General features: G+C 48.0%; 1 protein-coding gene across 1 annotated transcript in view; it reads left to right on the top strand.

The window, feature by feature from the left end:
• pkd2 (polycystic kidney disease 2) overlaps positions 1-19509 on the top strand; it is a 56737-nt gene that overhangs the window by 24143 nt on the left and 13085 nt on the right. Inside the window, exons 4-12 of the mRNA XM_070873135.1 lie at positions 2520-2770; positions 3825-4049; positions 5561-5789; positions 7428-7598; positions 8947-9128; positions 9935-10055; positions 10493-10591; positions 18289-18410; positions 18514-18631. Coding sequence (XP_070729236.1) covers positions 2520-2770; positions 3825-4049; positions 5561-5789; positions 7428-7598; positions 8947-9128; positions 9935-10055; positions 10493-10591; positions 18289-18410; positions 18514-18631 — 1518 coding nt within the window. The remainder of the gene's footprint in view (positions 1-2519; positions 2771-3824; positions 4050-5560; positions 5790-7427; positions 7599-8946; positions 9129-9934; positions 10056-10492; positions 10592-18288; positions 18411-18513; positions 18632-19509) is intronic.

Genomic DNA, 19509 nt, shown 5'->3' with positions numbered 1-19509 from the left:
GAAATTATATCGGGCCCTGGTGAGACCACACCTGGAGTATTGTGTACAGTTTTGGTCTCCTTACCCAAGGAAGGATATACTTGCCATTGTTCAACGAAGATTCACCAGACTGATTCCTGGGATGGGGGGATTGTCCTATGAGGAGAGATTGAGTAGACTGTGCCGATATTCTCTAGAGTTTAGAAGAATGAGGTGATCTCATTGAAACATACAAAATTCTTACAGGGCTTGACAGGGTAGATGCAGGGAGGATGTTTCCCCCGGGCTGGGGAGTCTAGAACCAGGGGTCACAGTCTCAGGATAAGGGGTCGGTCATTTAAAACTGAAATGAGGAGAAATTTCTTCACTCAGAGGGGGGTGAATCTTTGGAATTCTCTACCCCAGAGGGCTGTGGAGGCTCAGTCGTTGAGAATATTCAAGACAGCTATTGATAGAGTTTTGGATATTAAGGGAATCAAAGGATTATAGGCATAGTGCAGGAAAGTGGAGTTGAGGTCGAAGATCTTATTGAATGGCGGAGCAGGCTCGAGGGGCCGAATGGCTGACTCCTATTTTATATGTTATGCTCCACACGAGCCTCCTCCCACACCTCATCTAATCCTTTCAGCATATCCTTCTCGTGCTAATCTAACTTCCCCTAAAATTCATCAATGCTATTCGATGGGTTTTTTAAAAAAGCTATCGGTGGGAAAGCTGTAAATAGTTGAAATGTCTGGAAGATAAGTCAGAGTGTAGCACAAGTATTGTAAGGGGTTGTTAACGAGCAAGATTGTCTCTCTGCTACACGGACGCATGCTGCCTGGGGCAGGTGAAGGAACAGCGAACTCAAATATATAATTGGGGAACTAACGAGTAGTTTAGTTCCTATAATCCATATCCTCATATGTACTTGGATTTTGTAATTTATTTAGTGGTCTTATTTTTGCTAAAGTTGTTATAAGTTGTTACATCAAACTTTGAATTTTTTAATGTAAAAATGCAATTGTAAGTGGCTTGGAGAGATTTGTTTCTCTCCAGGGGCGGCAGTGGGGTTGGATGGGGATAGGGGGATGTATGGGGTGAGGCTTGTAAAGAGTTAAAAAAGTTTAACTAGCAAAACCCATGGCAATTTGAGAAGTTTTGTTTGGAGACTAGTTTCTGTGCAGTACAGGCTAAGGGGCCGGGAGATGCAAAACTGAGGTTCTACAGCGCCGCCACTGGTGGGAGGGTATACTTGCCACGTGACAAGTTTCCATTGCAAATGTGGACAACGCGGGAACTAATAATAGAACGAAAGACTTGCATTTCCATGGCGCCTTTCATGACCTCAGGACGTCTCCGTGCTTTACAACCAATGAAGTACTTTTGGAGTGTAGTCACTGTTGTAATGTGGGAAACGCGGCAGCCAATTTGCACACAGCAAGCTCCCACACACAGCAATGTGATAATGACCCGATAATCTGCTTTAGTGATGTTTGAGGGATAAACATTGGCCCCAGGACACCGGGGCGAACTCCCCTGTTCTTCTCTCTACTCTTCAAAATAGTTTCGTGGGATCTTTTACGTCCACCTGAGAGGGCAAACGGGGCCTCGGTTTAATGTCTCATCCAAAAGACGGCACCTCCAACAGTGCAGTGCTCCCTCAGTACTGAAACTGGAGTGTCAGCTTAGATTTCTGTGCTCAACTCCAAGGAGTGGCTCAGTGGGTTCCAGTCCCACTCAAGAGACTTGAGCACAATTGCAGGCTGACACTCCCAGTGCAGTACTGAGGGAGCGCCGCACTGTCGGAGGGGCAGTACTGAGGGATTGCCGCACTGTCGGAGGGGCAGTACTGAGGGAGTGCCCGCACTGTCGGAGGGGCAGTACTGAGGGAGTGCCCGCACTGTCGGAGGGGCAGTACTGAGGGAGTGCCCGCACTGTCGGAGGGGCAGTACTGAGGGAGCGCCGCACTGTCGGAGGGGCAGTACTGAGGGAGTGCCGCACTGTCGGAGGGGCAGTACTGAGGGAGCGCCGCACTGTCGGAGGGGCAGTACTGAGGGAGCGCCGCACTGTCGGAGGGGCAGTACTGAGGGAGCGCCGCACTGTCGGAGGGGCAGTACTGAGGGAGTGCCGCACTGTCGGAGGGGCAGTACTGAGGGAGTGCCCGCACTGTCGGAGGTGCCGTCTTTCGGATGAGCAGTTAAACCAAGTCTGCTCTGTGTACAAATTGGCTACCACGTTTCCTACATTATAACAATGACCACACTTTTAAAAAGTACTTAATTGGCTGTAAAGCGTTTGTGACACCCTGAGGCTGTGAAAGGCGCTATATAAATGCAAGTCTTTCAGTGAACTTCACCCAATCCAATTGGATAGAATGCATAAATAATCCTCTTGTATAAATTTGTGGGGGGAATCTTATTCAAGTAGAAATTACAAAATTGCTCATATTTAAAAAAAAAAAAATCACTTGTCCACATTTCCAGAAGTTTGTTGGTGGATTGTGTGGACAATTGGGAATAACCCACTGTGCATATGTTCATTAACTTTATCTCTCCTAGTTCACAGAAGGTCCTTTGCTCGATGGGCTTTACTGGGACCTGTGGTACAATAATGAAACTCAGGCTGAGAACAAAAGTTTCATTTATTATGAGAATCTGCTTCTGGGCGTGCCTCGGATCAGGCAGCTGAAGGTGAAGAATGAGTCTTGTAAAATACACGAAGACCTTAAAGATGAAATCAAGGAATGCTATGATGTCTATTCGGTTGCAAATGAAGACACTGCATCATTTGGCTTTATGAATGGAACAGCGTATGTATCATTTTACTTTTCACTCCCGCTGTGGTTCTACAAAAGTTACAAAGAAAGACTTGCATTTCTATAGCGCCTTTCACCACCACCGGATATCTCGCCGTTTTACAGCCAATGAAGTACTTTTGAAATATAGTCACTATTGTAATGAGAGAAACACAGCAGCCAATTTGGGCACAGCAAGCTCCCACACACAGCAATGTGATAATGACCAGATAATCTGTTTTTGTGATGTTGATTGAGGGATATATATTGGACCAGGACACCGGAGATAACTCCCCTGCTCCTCTTCGAAATAGTGCCATGGGATCTTTTACGTCCACCTGAGAGCAGGCGGTGCCTTGGTTTAACTTCTCATCCAAAAGACTGCCCCTCCGACAGTGCGGCTCTCCCTCAGTACTGCCCCTCCGACGGTGCGGCTCTCCCTCAGTACTGCCCCTCCGACAGTACGGCACTCCCTCAGTACTGCCCCTCTGACAGTGCGGTGCTCCCTCAGTACTGCCCCTCCGACAGTGCAGTGCTCCCTCGGTACTGCCCCTCCGACGGTGCGGCTCTCCCTCAGTACTGCCCCTCCCACGGTGCTGCTCTCCCTCAGTACTGCCCCTCCGACAGTGCGGCTCTCCCTCAGTACTGCCCCTCCGACGGTGCGGCTCTCCCTCAGTACTGCCCCTCGGACTGCGGCGCTCCCTCAGTACTGCCCCTCCGACGGTGCGGCGCTCCCACAGCACTGCATTGGACGTGTCAGCCTGGATTTTTGTGCTCCAGTCCCTGGAGTGGGACTTGAACCCACGACCTTCTGACTCAGAGACCAGAATGCTGCCCACTGAGCCACAGCTGACACAGGGAAGTGAGTGTATGTGAAGACAGAATCAGGTTGAGCTGTAAAGTCTTCCCATGTCCAACATCCTGCCAACACTCTTTGTGGGTCACTATAAAAAGGCTGCTTGAACGAATTCAGTGGAACTGTACTCCAGGAAGAGTTTTGCACCTTCAACAGCAAGCAGGGAATCTTTCGGGGATAATTGTTTTACTTCTCTCTTTTGCAAAAACCCAGCTGGATTTATACTGGTGAGAGAGATTTGAGAGAGACCGGCTACTGGGGCTTAGTCGCCACGTACAGTGGAGCGGGATATTACTTAGACCTGGCGAGGAACCGAGATGAAACAGGAACCAAGCTAAAAGTGCTGAAGGAGAACCTCTGGCTTGATCGAGGCACCAGGGCTGTGTTTATTGATTTTTCTGTCTACAACGCCAACATTAACTTGTTTTGCGTGATCAGGTACGACCAGCAATTGTAAATGCCTTTTTGTTTGTCGGATGTGCTGGAAACTTAATGGCCGGAAATTTGTGGTGGGCCGTACCTCTCTGAATCTGACCGCAACTTCAGGCTGCAGCGCTTGTGCATTGAAACACGGAAATCCTGAAGCTGCGGTCAGTCGTGCACTGCTCCAACACTGGCTGTACTGTGGACATTCTCTCTTCCCCACCCCCCACGCAATCGTCGGCAATCAGTGTAATCTGTCAAATCATGGAAACTGATGAAAACTTCGGCTTTTCCGCGGTTATACAACAACATAAGAATTAGGAGCAGGAGTCGGCCATTCTGCCCCTCGAGCCTGCTCCGCCATTCAATGCAATCATGGCTAATCTTCGACCTCAACTCCACTTTCCCATATCCCTGGATTCCCCTAGATCTAAAAATCTATCGATCTCAGCCTTGAATATACTCAACGACTGAGCCTCCACAGCCCTCTGGGGCAGAGAATTCCAAAGATTCACCACCCTCTGAGTGAAGAAATTCCTCCTCATCTCAGTCCTAAATGGCTGACCCCTTATCCTGAGACTGTGACCCCTGGTTCTAGACTCCCCAGCCCGGGGGGGGAAACATCCTCTCTGCAATCTACCCTGTCATGCCTCTTAAGAATCCTGTATGTTTCAATGAGATCCTTCAAGTTGTACTGTGGGCTCCTCGATAAGGAATCCATTCCATATGTCACAGTTCTTCCAAGCATTTCGCCGTCGGTCCTCGAGGCTGAGGGGAGATCGCTGAAGGGCTTCGGCCACGGTCCAGAATGGCCTTCTAGATTTGAGACGAGTTGGTGGTAAGTTGTTCCAGTCGGCCTGGATCAGCAGGTCCTTGCTGGTGTAGCGGTTGTATTTGCAGCGTAGGTGTGGGAGTGCGATGTTTGTCAGCACGGGCAGCCATGGTGTTGGTGTCGATAAAAGCATACAGTGGAAGATCGAAACCCCCCTCCCCCAGGACACATTGCTCTTGAGGCTAAAACGAACAAATTATCTTAAAGGTGTAGTGTATGGAGAATCGGACTGAACACTGTGATCGCAAAGTAAAGTGTGACCGTAGTCTTTTATTGCAGGTCTCCAGAGTGCCTCTCCAACCTGTGAGGCCTCCTTAAATACCTGTGCTCCCAAGGGATTCTGGGATCCCTTGGGACTCCGGGGAATGAGCCCTCTGGTGGCTGTACAGAGTAAATACAAGTCCACATATATAACAAAAGGGAAATTCATTTGGACAATGAACCTAATCACAGAATGAAGATAACCATATTGAAGTCAGATATCATGTATTTTTTCAATTAAGGGTACGCAAGTATTGATCCTTTATCATGCAGACTGTGTGGCTGGTGTGATGTATCTTGTCCATTTGCAATCCCTTGTATTTATTTTACGCCAGTATTGTGTTTTAATGCATTCTCTGTTAAATCGGACATCTGCTCATGTTAGTTGTTGTTGGTGATCAGAGTTTTGAAAAGCTGTTGTCCCACTGCACAGGTTGGTGGTTGAGTTCCCAGCAACAGGAGGTGCCCTTCCATCTTGGCAATTTCAAACCGTGAAGCTTATTCGCTACATCTCCTCATTTGACTATTTCCTGGCAGCCTGTGAGATTGCCTTCTGTATTTTCATCTTTTACTACATAGTCGAGGAGATTCTGGAGATCCATATTCACAAGTTGCATTACTTCAAGAGTGTCTGGAACTGTTTAGATATTCTGATCATTGTGGTAAGTGTCTACCCATGAAAATTATACATCTATTTTGACAAGTTATCTGCTAAAACCTCCCAAAATGCAGACTGAATGTTAGCAGTTATATAAAAGAAAAAAGACTGGCATTTCTGTAGCGCCTTTCACGACCTCCGGACGTCCCAAAGTGCTTTACAGCCAATGAATTACTCTGCAAGTGTAGTCACTTGTATTGTAGGAAATATTGGGCAGTTTTGATTTCCCAAACCTCCATCTCTGGGACCCAATTTCAAATCGAGCAGACTGACTGGAGAAGTGTATTTGGGCAATCTCATTTCAGTTCCCTCCCGAGCAAAGTTGCCTCTAATTTGACTTGGAAATATATCGGCCGTTCCTTCACCGTCGCTGCGTCACAATCCTGGAACTCCCTCCCTAACAGCACTGTGGGAGCACCTTCACCACACGGACTGCAGCGGTTCAAGAAGGCGGCTCACCACCACCTTCTCAAGGGGCAATTAGGGATGGGCAATAAATGCCGGTCTTGCCAGCGACGCCCATGTTCCAGGAACCAATTTTTTTTAAAAAAGGTCTATGCCTGCTTGCTACTTGCTCCCTTTCCTTTCTTTCTTTCTCTCTGATGTGGTTATCCAAATGTTAATTTCCCCTGGGTTAAAAAAAATGAAGTCATTCTCCTGTCCTTCGCAAACTACCACAGTAGTTGTGCCCCTTGTACCCGAGGGTGCTGTGCCAACAAAGAAGGGAGCACAAATTCCCAGCAGATTGATGAATGTGCGGGTCGCTACGTGGCGGACATTGTCGCAAGCCTCCTAGCCATGTTCCTGAGGACAGTGCCCATTGATCCCTCTGACGTTGCCGATCTTTTTCCCCCTCGTGCGTCTTGCCTCCACACTGGCGCAGTGTTGTCGCTCCACTCTTCCCCCGACTTCAGCAGACTTCCCAACGAGTGACGCCGCGGGCTTGTGTTGTGACTTGTGCCGCTGGTTGGCCGGCCAATCAATGAACGTGAGTCTGGGCTGCTGTGTCCTCGACTCCTGAACCCACTCAAAACACTGCTTGTTCCACGCTGTAAAACTTTGCCGTGTTCATTCAGCGCTGTAATATATTCACTTCATGGTTTATTTGCTTAAGAATTCATAGCAACACATTGCTATTAAGAACTAGTTGGTTTATTAACAACGGTTTAACAATCACACGACACATTGCCGGTTCATCCACCAGGCTCACAACCACCTGCCCCATCGTGGATCCCCCGAACCCAACTGGCTGGGGTTTTATTTGAGTTTGTGAACATCACGTGACTGGCTAAGCCACTTCCAACTCAAAAGCTCTACAACTATTTTAGTTGAACCTGTAAATCAAATGCCTCCTTATTAAAGGGGCACTAAAACAGACAAATTAAACTTTAAACAGTCAAATTAAAATTTGGTTGCTGGGGGTGATGATGCACTCCAGTCCCTCCGGCGCCCACCTCTTGTGGAAGGCAGCGAACGTACCGGTGGACACCGCGTGCTCCATCTCCAGGGACACCCTGGCTCGAACGTAACCGCGGAAGAGAGGCAGGCAGTCGGGCTGAACGACCCCCTCGACCGCTCGCTACAACAGCTCTACAACCCGGACATTACAAGCGGAAGTAGTAATTTTTTGTTTATTTTTCAGCTGTCCTTGGTCGCAGTCTGCATCAATATCTATCGCACATCAATAGTCAGCGAGTTACTCGGAGAGTTATTGGAGAACCAGAATTCGTACCCTAACCTCGAGTCTCTGGCATATTGGCAGATTCAGTTCAATACTATGGCTGCAGTCATTGTGTTTTTTGTGTGGATTAAGGTGTGTTTAGAGTTAAACTATATAAGTTGAACTTATTAAGTTCCTTACTTAAACCTTTAAACTCTTTACTTTGGCTGCGTCCAATTTTTAAAAAAAGATTTTACCGTTTTAAAACTTAGTGGGGTGGGACTGGGGTCGTAAAATCACAATTTAGTTCACAGTGCAGCTACACACTCCGGCCACACACCACGGATACTGCTCGCAGTGCTTTAAAAGTGCTATTTTTCACTTACTCAGCCCAATCTTTTCCCATTAAGTGAATTTGATTCCCCTCCCTTGCTCCTTGAGCTGATTATGATGCTTCAGCTGGGTGCTGGGTGAGATCGGACTGGAGCACGTATCATCGTAAATTCATGATAGACCTGTTGGTCAGCTGCTGGTTCAGTACATGGCAACGCGCTCATTAATGCCAGAGTTGTGGCAATTGAAAGGGTGGTTTACAGAGGAACAGGAATATCTTATAGATGATTGAAGGGTGAATTAATTGAGGTGTTTAAGATGATTAAAGGATTGATAGAGAGAAACTATTTCTTCTGGTGGGGGGGGGGGGCGGGGACGGGGAGTTCAGAACAAGGGGGCATCACCTTAACATTCGAGCTGATCCATTCAGGGGTGATACGAACAATGCCGGACAGGTAAACACCGTCTGGTCCATCCAGCGCCTCTCACACAATTGCGATACCTTGTGTATCACAACCTATACCCTCCACCCGACCCAATACCATGCAATCTCCTGGGAGAGGCCAGATCAAAAAATCCCAGGCCAATTTGGGAAGACAGAATCTGTGAAATTCCTCTCTGACCCATCGAGGCGATCGACACTAGTCCAGGAGATCACCTTGACCTTGAATTCCTTGCTGTACAGCCCTTCTGTAAGAGGTAATCTCCGCCGCAGCCAGTAACACATCCAGCAGGTACCACATGAAACAGCAGCTTGTTCCAGAGGTCTACTATTCTCTGGGAAAAGAACCACCTCCTGACATCTAACCTCGATCTAGCCCTAAACAACTTAAGTTGTCACGAAGTACTTCTTCACACAAAAGGTCATGGAAATCTGGAACTCCCTCTCATGAAGTTGTTGAAGCTGAGGGTTAATTGAACATTTCAAAATTGAGATTGATAGATTTTTGTTGGGTAAGGGGGGTTACGAAACCAAGGCGGGCAAATGGAGTTGAGATCATTGAATGGTGGAACAGGCTTGAGGGACTGAATGGCCTCCTGTTCCGATGGAATGTACCCCTGGGACCAGCAGTTAATAACGGGCAGGTGCCATTTCGGGATTGAAACCGTCTTTCATTAAATTGGAAAGTGAAATGGATTTACTACATTAAAACTCTTGTTTCCACAGATCTTCAAATTTATTAGCTTCAATAAGACCATGATCCAGTTGTCCTCCACTATGTCTCGCTGTGCCAAAGACATCATTGGCTTTGCCATCATGTTTTTCATTGTTTTCTTGGCTTACGCTCAGCTAGCCTACCTTGTCTTTGGTACGCAGGTAGATGACTTCAGTACTTTCCACACCTGCATGTAAGTATCTTTTCTGTTTTTTGGGGAGGTTCAGTCTCACTCAGTTGGAGCGCTCCAAAATCCTGATTATGTTTTTTGTCCATATGATGCTTTTTTTCCCCCTAACAACAGAACATGCAGTTATGTACGTACAGGATCAATATCTCTCCCGAACTCTCTGTCGAATCTGGCCTTCGCCCCTGCCTTACCCCGTTTCTTCCCCCCCCCCCAGTCTCCATGTTTAACCAACGATGTAGTTTGTTGGAGGTAACAGAGAGGGGCAATGAGGGCTATGCCATTGCCGTGGTGTACGTGGATTTCCAGAATCCTTCCGTTAAAGGGGAGAGCACACTGCGAGCTCTGTAATGGGGCGAGGGGCCCCACTTCACCACTGGGGATGCGGGATTGCCGTAGCAACAGCCCGGCACAGAGGTGGACCCCGCAAATTCGTTAATGCAAGTCCGCGACCGCTAAGTCAGCCACGGCAAAAAATGGCGCGCGCACCTCCCCTTTAATTTTTGCCCCGCGAGCAGAGTGCAGCCCGGTGCGCGACCCCCTGATGCTGGCGAGGTCATGACCCGCGGCGGGCTCACGGGGCACTACCGAAGTTATGCTCCCCGGCAAAAATGGGCTGCTGCTGCGCGCCACGATGACGGCATCGGCGCCGGCACAGCCACCCGGGGCTCCCGTTAGCGTCAGCGGGAGGCGCAAACGCTGCAAATTTCTCCCCCTCTGGATTCTGTTCCTCAGCAAATGTCGGCAATGGTGGCAAAATTGTTTAAGCATTTAAAGTGGCGGGACATTTATTCTATTTTTCCATTTTGTAGCTTCACTCAATTTCGCATCATTCTGGGAGATTTTGACTTCACCAAGATCGAAGAAGCCAACAGGATCCTGGGACCGATCTACTTTGCCACTTTCGTGTTCTTTATTTTCTTCATCCTCTTGGTGAGTAATGAACGCAATTCTGCCGGGACGGAGAAAGAGAATATTGCCGGTGCAATACTTGCAATCTTAGCGCCCGAAGAGGGGTGTGGAACATTTCCCTTAGTGCCCACTCTTGGGGCGTAAAAAACCAATATCATGGTTGGAGGCGGTAAAAGTCGCCCGGGGCTAAAGTTAGCAACCAGGCCGTAACGGTTTTTTAGCCCACGTGTGTTTCTGCTGTTTGAAAATGGGGTTGGGTAACAGCCTTGTATTAACAATTATTCAGGTTCTAAGAGAAACACTGCGTTTGTAATGTCCCTAATTTTATAAAAACAGTATATCCTCCAACTCTACAAATGCCACAGGAGATGTGCGAGCGTTTTGTAAAACGATTCTAAAATCCTGTTCTCGTGTCTACGTGAGCGTGTTTTCCAGACAATTTCTGCTTGCCTCACCAGAACATGTTTTTGGCCATCATTAACGACACCTACTCTGAAGTGAAAGCAGATCTGGCCCAGCAGAAGAGTGACATGGAGCTCACCGACCTCATCAAGAAGGTATTTGATTTGATTTTCATTATAATTTGATGTTGCTGTATTATAGAAAGCAGCATTCAAGCATTGAAAAGCATGCGTCAAACCGTAGTTAGACCACACTTGGAGTGCTGCACGCAGTTCTGGTCGCCATATATAAAAAGGATATTGAGGCATGTGTATCATGTTTTACAATTACAATGACCAAATCATGATGAAATGAAACAGGATTTGAAAGTTCACAGGGGCCGCTCGGGTCGGGGGCTCAGCGGGCAATGTGGTCGGAATGATACTTCTGGTTTGGGCGGGAGGCATCGGGGGGCTGCACAGACCCTGCACAGTACAAATAGTCACTTCAATCAATACAAGATGGTCATCCAGAAATCCACTAGGAGATTCAGAAGAAACACCTTGACCCAGAGAGCGGTGAGAATGTGGAACTCGCTGCCACAGGGAGGGGTTGAGGCGAATAGTATTGATGTATTTAAGGGGAGGCTGGACAAGCCAATGGGGGAGAAGGGAATAGAGGGTTATGCTGATAGATTTAGATGGGGAAAGACGGGAGGAGGCTCGAGTGGAGCATAAACGCCGGCATGGACTGGTTGGGCCGAATGGCCTGTTTCTGTGCCGGATATCCCGTGCAATCCTGTGCATTGTTGATGCCTTGCGTACTGCAGAGGGGATTTTCGATGGTCATAGATGCCATTCAGTTTGTGGCTGTGATTAACAATGTCATCTGACCACTTAATATGCAGTTGCCTTGGATATGCCCAAGTTTATAATCCTACCTATAATTTATAAAATCCTTAGAACGGCAGTCATGTTTTGCACTTGCGGCTATTGGGTGTTGGCCTGATTTGCTGCCAAATGCCTCAAACAAAATGTTTATTTGACAGTGATGGTTATTCTCAATTAAGTATTTAAATTAAGAACATAAGGAGCAGGAGTCGGCCATTCGGCCCCTCGAGCCCACTCCACCTTCAATGAGACCATGGCCAATCTTCAACCTCAACTCCACTTTCCCACCCAATCCCCATATCCCTCGATTCCCTGAATATCCAAACCTATCGATCTCAGCCTTGAACATACTCAACGACTCAGCCTCCACAGCCCTCTGGGGCAGAGAATTCCAAAGATTCACCACCCTCTGAGTGAAGAAATTTCTCCTCATCTCAGTCCTAAATGGCCGACCCCTTATCCTGAGACTGTGACCCCTGGTTCTAGACTCCCCAGCCCGGGGGAAACATCCTCCCTGCATCTACCCTGTCAAGCCCTGTAAGAATTTTGTATGTTTCAATGAGATCCCCTCTCATTCTTCTAAACTCCAGAGAATATCGGCCAAGTCTGCTCAACCTCTGATGAAAGGTCTTTAATGCCATCTGTGACGTGACGAGCTCTCGGACTCCATCCTTGCTGTAGACTGCTGATTGCTCGCACTCTGACCAGTGTCGTTGATAGTTGTCAGGTTGCATTCCTCAAGGTTGACCCTCAGTAGCACAACACATTCTGGTGCATTTCCATGCTAGTTGCTGTCCCACATTCCCAATTTAATGAATTTTGGGGTTTAGCTCCCAATGATTTGGGTCTCATTATTTGCGTGGTCAGTATTTTGCCATTTTCTGTCATAGAATCATAGAACGGTTACAGCACAGGAGGAGGTCATTTTGCCCGTCGAGCCCGTGCCGGCTCTCTGCAAGAGCAGCTCAGCCAGTCCCACTCCCCCCGCCCTTTCCCCGTAGCCCGGCACATTTTTTTCCTTCAGGGACTTATCCCATTCCCTTTTGAAAGCCACGATTGAGTCTGCCTCCCCCACCCTCTCAGGCAGCGCATTCCAGATCCTAATGACTTGCTGCGTAAAAATGTTTCTTCTTGCGTCATCTTTGGACCTGCTGCCAATCACCTTAAATGTGTGTCCTCTGGTTCTCGACCCTTATGCCAATGGGAACAGTTTCTCTCTATCTACTCTGTCCAGACCCCTCATGATTTTTGAAGACGTCTATCAAATTTCTTCATCTTCTCGGCTCTAAAGCAAATAACCCTAGCTTCTCCAGTCTATCCACATAAGAATTAGGAGCAGGAGTCGGCCATTCGGCCCCTCGAGCCTGTTCCGCCATTCAATATCATGGCTGATCTTCGACCTCAACTCCACTTTCCTGCCCGATTCCCATATCCCTCGATTCCCTTAATATCCAAAAGTCTTATCGATCTCAGCCTTGAATATACTCAAAGACTGAGCCTCCACAGCCCTCTGGGGCAGAGAATTCCAAAGATTCACTACCCTCTGAGTGAAGAAATTCCTCCTCAACTCAGTCCTAAATGGCCGACCCCTTATCCTGAGACTGTGACCCCTGGTTCTAGACTCCCCAGCCCGGGGGAAACATCCTCCCTGCATCTACCCTGTCAAACCCTGTAAGAATTTTGTATGTTTCAATGAGATCATGTCTCATTCTTCTAAACTCGAGAATATAGCCCTAGTCTACTCAATCTCTCCTCATAGGACAATCCCCCCATCCCACAAATCAGTCTGGTGAACCTTCGTTGTACTCCCTCAATAGCAAGTATATCCTTCCTTAGGTAAGGAGACCGACACTGTGCACAATACTCCAGGTGTGGTCTCACCAGGGCCCGATATAATTACAATAAGACGTATTTATTCTTGTACTTAAATCCTTTTGTAATAAAGGCCAACAGACCATTTGCATGCTGTACCTGCATGTTAACTTTGTGATTGGTGTACAAGGCCACGCGGGTCCCTCTGAACACCAACATTTCCCAATCTATCACTCTGCTTTTCTATTTTTCCGACCAAAGTGGATAACTTCACATTTCTCCACATTATATTCCATTTGCCATGTTCTTGCCCACTCACTTAGCCTGTCTATATCCCCTTGCAGCTTCTCTGCGTCATTCTCACAACTTACATTCCCACCAAGCTTTGTATCATCAGCAAACTTGGATATAGTACATTTGGTCCAAATCATTGCTATAGATTGTGAATATCTGGGGCTCAAGCACTGATCCTTGTAACTGAAGTCCCTCACTCTGGAATCATTCTCTCAAATCTTTTCTGCTCCCTCTCTAAGGCCTTCACATCCTTCCTAAAGTGTGATGCCCAGAATTGGACACAATACTCCAGTTGAAGCTGATCCAGTGTTTATACAGGTGGTTCATAATTTCCATTGCCTCTATCCATGAAATCATGCTTGACAAATCTCCTAGAATTTTTTGAGAATGTAACTAGTAGAGTGGACAAGGAAGAACCAGTGAATGTGGTGTATTTGGACTTTCAAAAGGCTTTTGACAAGGTCCCATACACGAGATTAGTGTGCAAAATTAAAGCACATGGTATTGGGGGTAATGTATTGACGTGGATAGAGAACTGGTTGGCAGACAGGAAGTAGAGTGTCGGAATAAACGGGTCCTTTTTCAGAATGGCAGACAGTGACTAGTGGGGTGCCGGAGTGCTCAGTGCTGGGACCCCAGCTATTTACAATATACATCAATGATTTAGACGAAGGAATTGAATATAATATCTCCAAGTTTGCAGATGACACTAAGCTGGGTGGTAGTGTGAGCTATGAGGAGGATGCAAAGAGGCTGCAAGGGGACTTGGACAGGTTAGGTGAGTGGGCAAATACATGGCAGATGTAGTATAATGTAGACAAATGTGAGGTTATCCACTTTGGTGGCAAAAACATGAAGGCAGATTATTATCTGTATGGTGACAGATTCGTAAAAGGGGAGGTGCAACGAGACCTGGGTGTCATGGTACATCAGTCATTGAAAGTTGGCATGCAGGTACAGCAGGCGGTGAAGAAGGCAAATGGCATGTTGGCCTTCATAGCGAGAGGATTTGAGTACAGGGGCAGGGAGGTCTTACTGCAGTTGTACAGGGCCTTGGTGAGGCCACACCTTGAATATTGTGTTCAGTTTTAGTCTCCTAATCTGAAGAAGGACGTTCTTGCTATTGAGGGAGTGCAGCGAAGGTTCACCAGACTGATTCCTGGGATGGCTGGACTGACATATGAAGAAAGACTGGATCGACTAGGCTTATATTCGCTATAATTTAGAAGAATGAGAGGGGACCTCATTGAAACACAAATTCTGACGGGATTGGACAGGCTAGATGCAGGAAGAACGTTCTCAATGTTGGGGAAGTCCAGAACCAGGGGTCACAGTCTAATGGCAAGGATAAGGGGTAAGCCATTTAGGACCAAGATGAGGAGAAACTTCTTCACCCAGAGAATTGTGAACCTGTGGAATTCTCTACCACAGAAAGTAGTTGAGGCCAGTTCGTTACATATAATCAAAAGGGAGTTAGATGTGGCCCTTACGGCTAAAGGGATTAGGGGTATGGAGAGAAAGCAGGAATGGGGTACTAAAGTTGCATGATCAGATATGATATTGAATGGTGGTGCAGGCTCGAAGGGCCAAATGGCTTACTCCTGCACCTATTTTCTAGCATTCAGTAAGCTTTTTAACCACTTTCTCAACCTGCCCTGCCACCTTCAATGATTTGTGCACACAGGTCTCTCTGTTTATGCACCCCCTTAGAATTGTATCCTTTAATTTATATTGCCTCTCCTCGCTCTGTCTACCAAAATGTATCAGTTCGCACTTTTCTGTTTAATCTGCCACGTGTCCGCCCATCCCACCAGCCTGTCTGTCCACTAGAAGTCTATCACTCTCCCCCTCACTGTTCACTGTACTTTCACTTTATGGACTACACACACAAGCAGTGTTGTCAACAGCCTGCCGATTCACGTTGTCGGTAACTTTGCTTGTTTTTGTAGTCAGTGACTTTGGACACTGAAAATAAAGGTGCTCAGTATTGCACAGACTGAGAATGCGTCTCCTGACCTGGGGTACAGATGTGTTGGTATTGAGCTGCTCTTGCCCTTGGTCTGTTCTAAACACCGTGGTTAGCTCGGTCATTGGTATAACCGACACTTGCTAATTTTGTTGATGGTCCCCTGCTCCAGGATACCCTGGAATCATTCCTGCACCCCCTCTGTTGTCTTAAGCCGCTACAATTTAGCTGCTGCTTTTCTCATCAGGAAACTGATTAAGATTCTGAGGGGGATTGACAGGCTAGATGCTAAGAGGCTATTTCCCCCTGGCTGGAGTGTCTGGAACCAGGGGGTTAAGTCACAGGATAAGGGGTCAGCCATTTTACAGAAATTAGGAGGAATTTCTTCATTGAGGGTTGTGAATCTTTGGAATTCTCTATCCCAGAGAGCTGTGGACGCTGAGTCTCTGAATACATTGAAGACTGAGGATCGATAGATTTTTGAAGTCTGAGGCATCAAGGGAAATGGAGATTGGGCAGGAAAGTGGAGTTGAGGTCGATGATCAGCCGTGATCTTATTGAATGGCGGAGCAGGCTCGAGGGGCCGAATGGCCGACTCCTGCTCCTATTTCTTATCTTCTTAAACATCTGTGTATGCGTATTCACCTTGTTATCTGGATTAAGCCATAATTTCCCCACAAGGAATAGCCGTTTTGTGTATCTGCACCATTAGCTATGCTTGCACAGGCACAACATAATGAACGCTGGCACCTACAAGCACGATCTAATTCCAAATGCGAGTGTCCACAGTAACAAGTCACTTAGTTCTGAAATTCAAAAGCCTCCATTGCAGGCAGGCGTGTCTCAACGGTGCGTCACTTGTCCGGTTACCGAAGTCTCACCTGCCTCCTCTAAAGTTCTGATTTTCAGTCTGATTGATTTGCTGCTTGATACCTGCCCTTAGCTGTTTATCCTGGCTGCAGCTTTCTCCTTCCACAGGGGTGCAACCCCATCATCATCATAGGCAGTCCCTCGGAATCGAGGAATACTTGCTTCCACTCTTAGAATGAGTCCTTAGGTGGCTGAACAGTCCAATACGAGAACCACAGTCCCTGTCACAGGTGGGACAGACAGTGGTTGAGGGAAGGGGAGGGTGGGACAGGTTTGTCGCACGCTCCTTCCGCTGCCTGCGCTTGGTTTCTGCATGCTCTCGGCGATGAGACTCGAGGTGCTCAGCGCCTTCCCGGATGGTCCTCCACTTAGGGTGGTCTTTGGCCAGGGACTCCCAGGTGTCGGTGGGGATGTTGCACTTTATCAGGGAGGCTTTGAGGGTGTCCTTGTAACGTTTCCTCTGCCCACCTTTGGCTCACTTGCCGTGAAGGAGTTCCGAGTAGAGCGCTTGCTTTGGGAGTCTCGTGTCTATCATGCGGATAATGTGGCCCACCCAGCGGAGCTGATCAAGTGTGGTCAGTGCTTCGATGTTGGCTTGGTCGAGGACGCTAATAAGAATTAGGAACAGGAGTAGGCCATCTAGCCCCTCGAGCCTGCTCCGCCATTCAATAAGATCATGGCTGATCTGGCCGTGGACTCAGCTCCACTTACCCACCCGCTCCCCATAACCCTTAATTCCCTTATTGGTTAAAAATCTATCTATCTGTGACTTGAAAACATTCAATGAGCTAGCCTCAACTGCTTCCTTGGGCAGAGAATTCCACAGATTCACAACCCTCTGGGAGAAGAAATTCCTTCTCAACTCGGTTTTAAATTGACTCCCCCGTATTTTGAGGCTGTGCCCCCTAGTTCCAGTCTCCCCGATCAGTGGAAACAACCTCTCTGCCTCTATCTTGTCTATCCCTTTCATTATTTTAAATGTTTCTATAAGATCACCCCTCATCCTTCTGAACTCCAACGAGTAAAGACCCAGTCTATTCAATCTATCATCATAAGGTAACCCCCTCATCTCCGGAATCAGCCTAGTGAATCGTCTCTGTACCCCCTCCAAAGCTAGTATATCCTTCCTTAAGTAAGGTGACCAAAACTGCACGCAGTACTCCAGGTGAGGCCTCACCAATACCCTATACAGTTGCAGCAGGACCTCCCTGCTTTTGTACTCCATCCCTCTCGCAATGAAGACCAACATTCCATTCTCCTTCCTGATTACCTGCTGCACCTGCAAACTAACCTTTTGGGATTCATGCACAAGGACCCCCAGGTCCCTCTGCACCGCAGCATGTTGTAATTTCTCCCCATTCAAATAATAATCCCTTTTCCTGTTTTTTTCCAATGTGGATGACCTCACATTTTCCGACATTGTATTCCATCTGCCAAACCTTAGCCCATTCGCTTAACCTATCTAAAGCTCTTTACAGCCTCTCTGTGTCCTCTACACAACCTGCTTTCCCACTAATCTTTGTGTCATCTGCAAATTTTGTTACACTACACTCTGTCCCCTCTTCCAGGTCATCTATGTATATTGTAAACAGTTGTGGTCCCAGCACCGATCCCTGTGGCACACCACTAACCACCGATTTCCAACCCGAAAAGGACCCATTTATCCCGACTCTCTGCTTTCTGTTAGCCAGCCAATTCTCGATCCATGCTAATACATTTCCTCTGACTCCGCGTACCTTTATCTTCTGCAGTATCCTTTTGTGTGGCACCTTATCGAATGCCTTTTGGAAATCTAAATACACCACATCCATCGGTACACCTCTATCCACCATGCTCGTTATATCCTCAAAGAATTCCAGTAAATTAGTTAATATTGGTGCATCTGTCCTCCCAGGGGATTAGTCGGATCTTGCGGAGACATCGTTGGTGGTATTTCCCCAGCGACTTGAGGTGTCTGGTGTACGTGGTCCATGTCTCTGAGCCATACAGGAGGGCGGGTATCACTACAGCCCTGTAAACCGTGAGCATTCTCCTTTCACAGGGGTGCAACAAGGCCATGGTGAAACTCCGGCTGAGGAAGACGACGGTCGATGACATCACCGAGAGTCTGCGCCAAGCCGGAGGGAAGCTCAATTTCGAGGAGTTGCGACAGGATCTGAGGGGGTACGTAAAGAAGTAGCGCATCGGAGCATTTATATTTCTCCAGTTGGTTTACAGTTAATTCCACAACAACAAATAAAATTCCTTTGCATTTTTCACTGTGCAGGAAAGGTCACACCGATGCTGAGATCGAGGCAATCTTCGCCAAGTATGATCAGGATGGAGACCAGGAGCTGACCGAACATGAACATCAGCAGATGAGGGATGACTTGGAGAAAGAGCGGGTGAGTTGGCCGTCAGATCGGTGTGTGAGAGTTGCATTATGCGTTCTTCAGGAACATTTGGTTTGTTGATGGGGCTGTGGTGCTAATAAATTGCAGTAAGTTCTTTGTAAATGATTTGGTTGAATCTATTTCCGATGATGGGTTACACATCTTGTGCTCTTGTCAACGATTGCGTTTCAGTGTTCCTTTGAGCCACTGCAGGCACCTTGCTGTCCCCAATGTTCTGATAGAAAGACTTCCATTTCTATAGCGCCTTTCACGACCACCGGGCGTCCCAAAGCGCTTTACAGCCAATGAAGTAATTAGAGTGTAGTCACTGTTGTAATGTAGGAAATGCAGCAGCCAATTTGCGCACAGCAAGCTCCCACAAACAGCAATGTGATAGTAATTTTTTGTCTTGTAATACTCCTGTGAAGCAGCTTGGGACTACGTTAAAGGTGCTATATAATTACAAATTGTTATCAATTGAGGGATCAATATTGGCCCAGGACACTGGGGATAACTCCGCTGCTCTTCGAATAGTGTCATGGGATCTTTTACATCCCGCTGAGAGGGCCTCGGTTTAACGTCTTGGACGCCCCCTCCGCCAGCGCGGGGCTCCCTCGGCTCCGCCCCCTCCGCCAGCGCGGGGCTCCCTCGGCTCCGCCCCCTCCGCCAGCGCGGGGCTCCCTCGGCTCCGCCCCCTCCGCCAGCGCGGGGCTCCCTCGGCTCCGCCCCCTCCGCCAGCGCGGGGCTCCCTCGGCTCCGCCCCTTCCGCCAGCGCGGGGCTCCCTCGGCTCCGCCCCCTCCGCCAGCGCGGGGCTCCCTCGGCTCCGCCCCCTCCGCCAGCGCGGGGCTCCCTCGGCTCCGCCCCCTCCGCCAGCGCGGGGCTCCCTCGG

Source organism: Pristiophorus japonicus, chromosome 2 (genome assembly GCF_044704955.1).
Source record: "Pristiophorus japonicus isolate sPriJap1 chromosome 2, sPriJap1.hap1, whole genome shotgun sequence".
In the NCBI taxonomy this organism is placed as follows: Eukaryota; Metazoa; Chordata; class Chondrichthyes; family Pristiophoridae; genus Pristiophorus; species Pristiophorus japonicus.
Note: the sequence above shows the minus strand (reverse complement) of the source record. Positions and strands in the feature narration are given on the sequence as shown.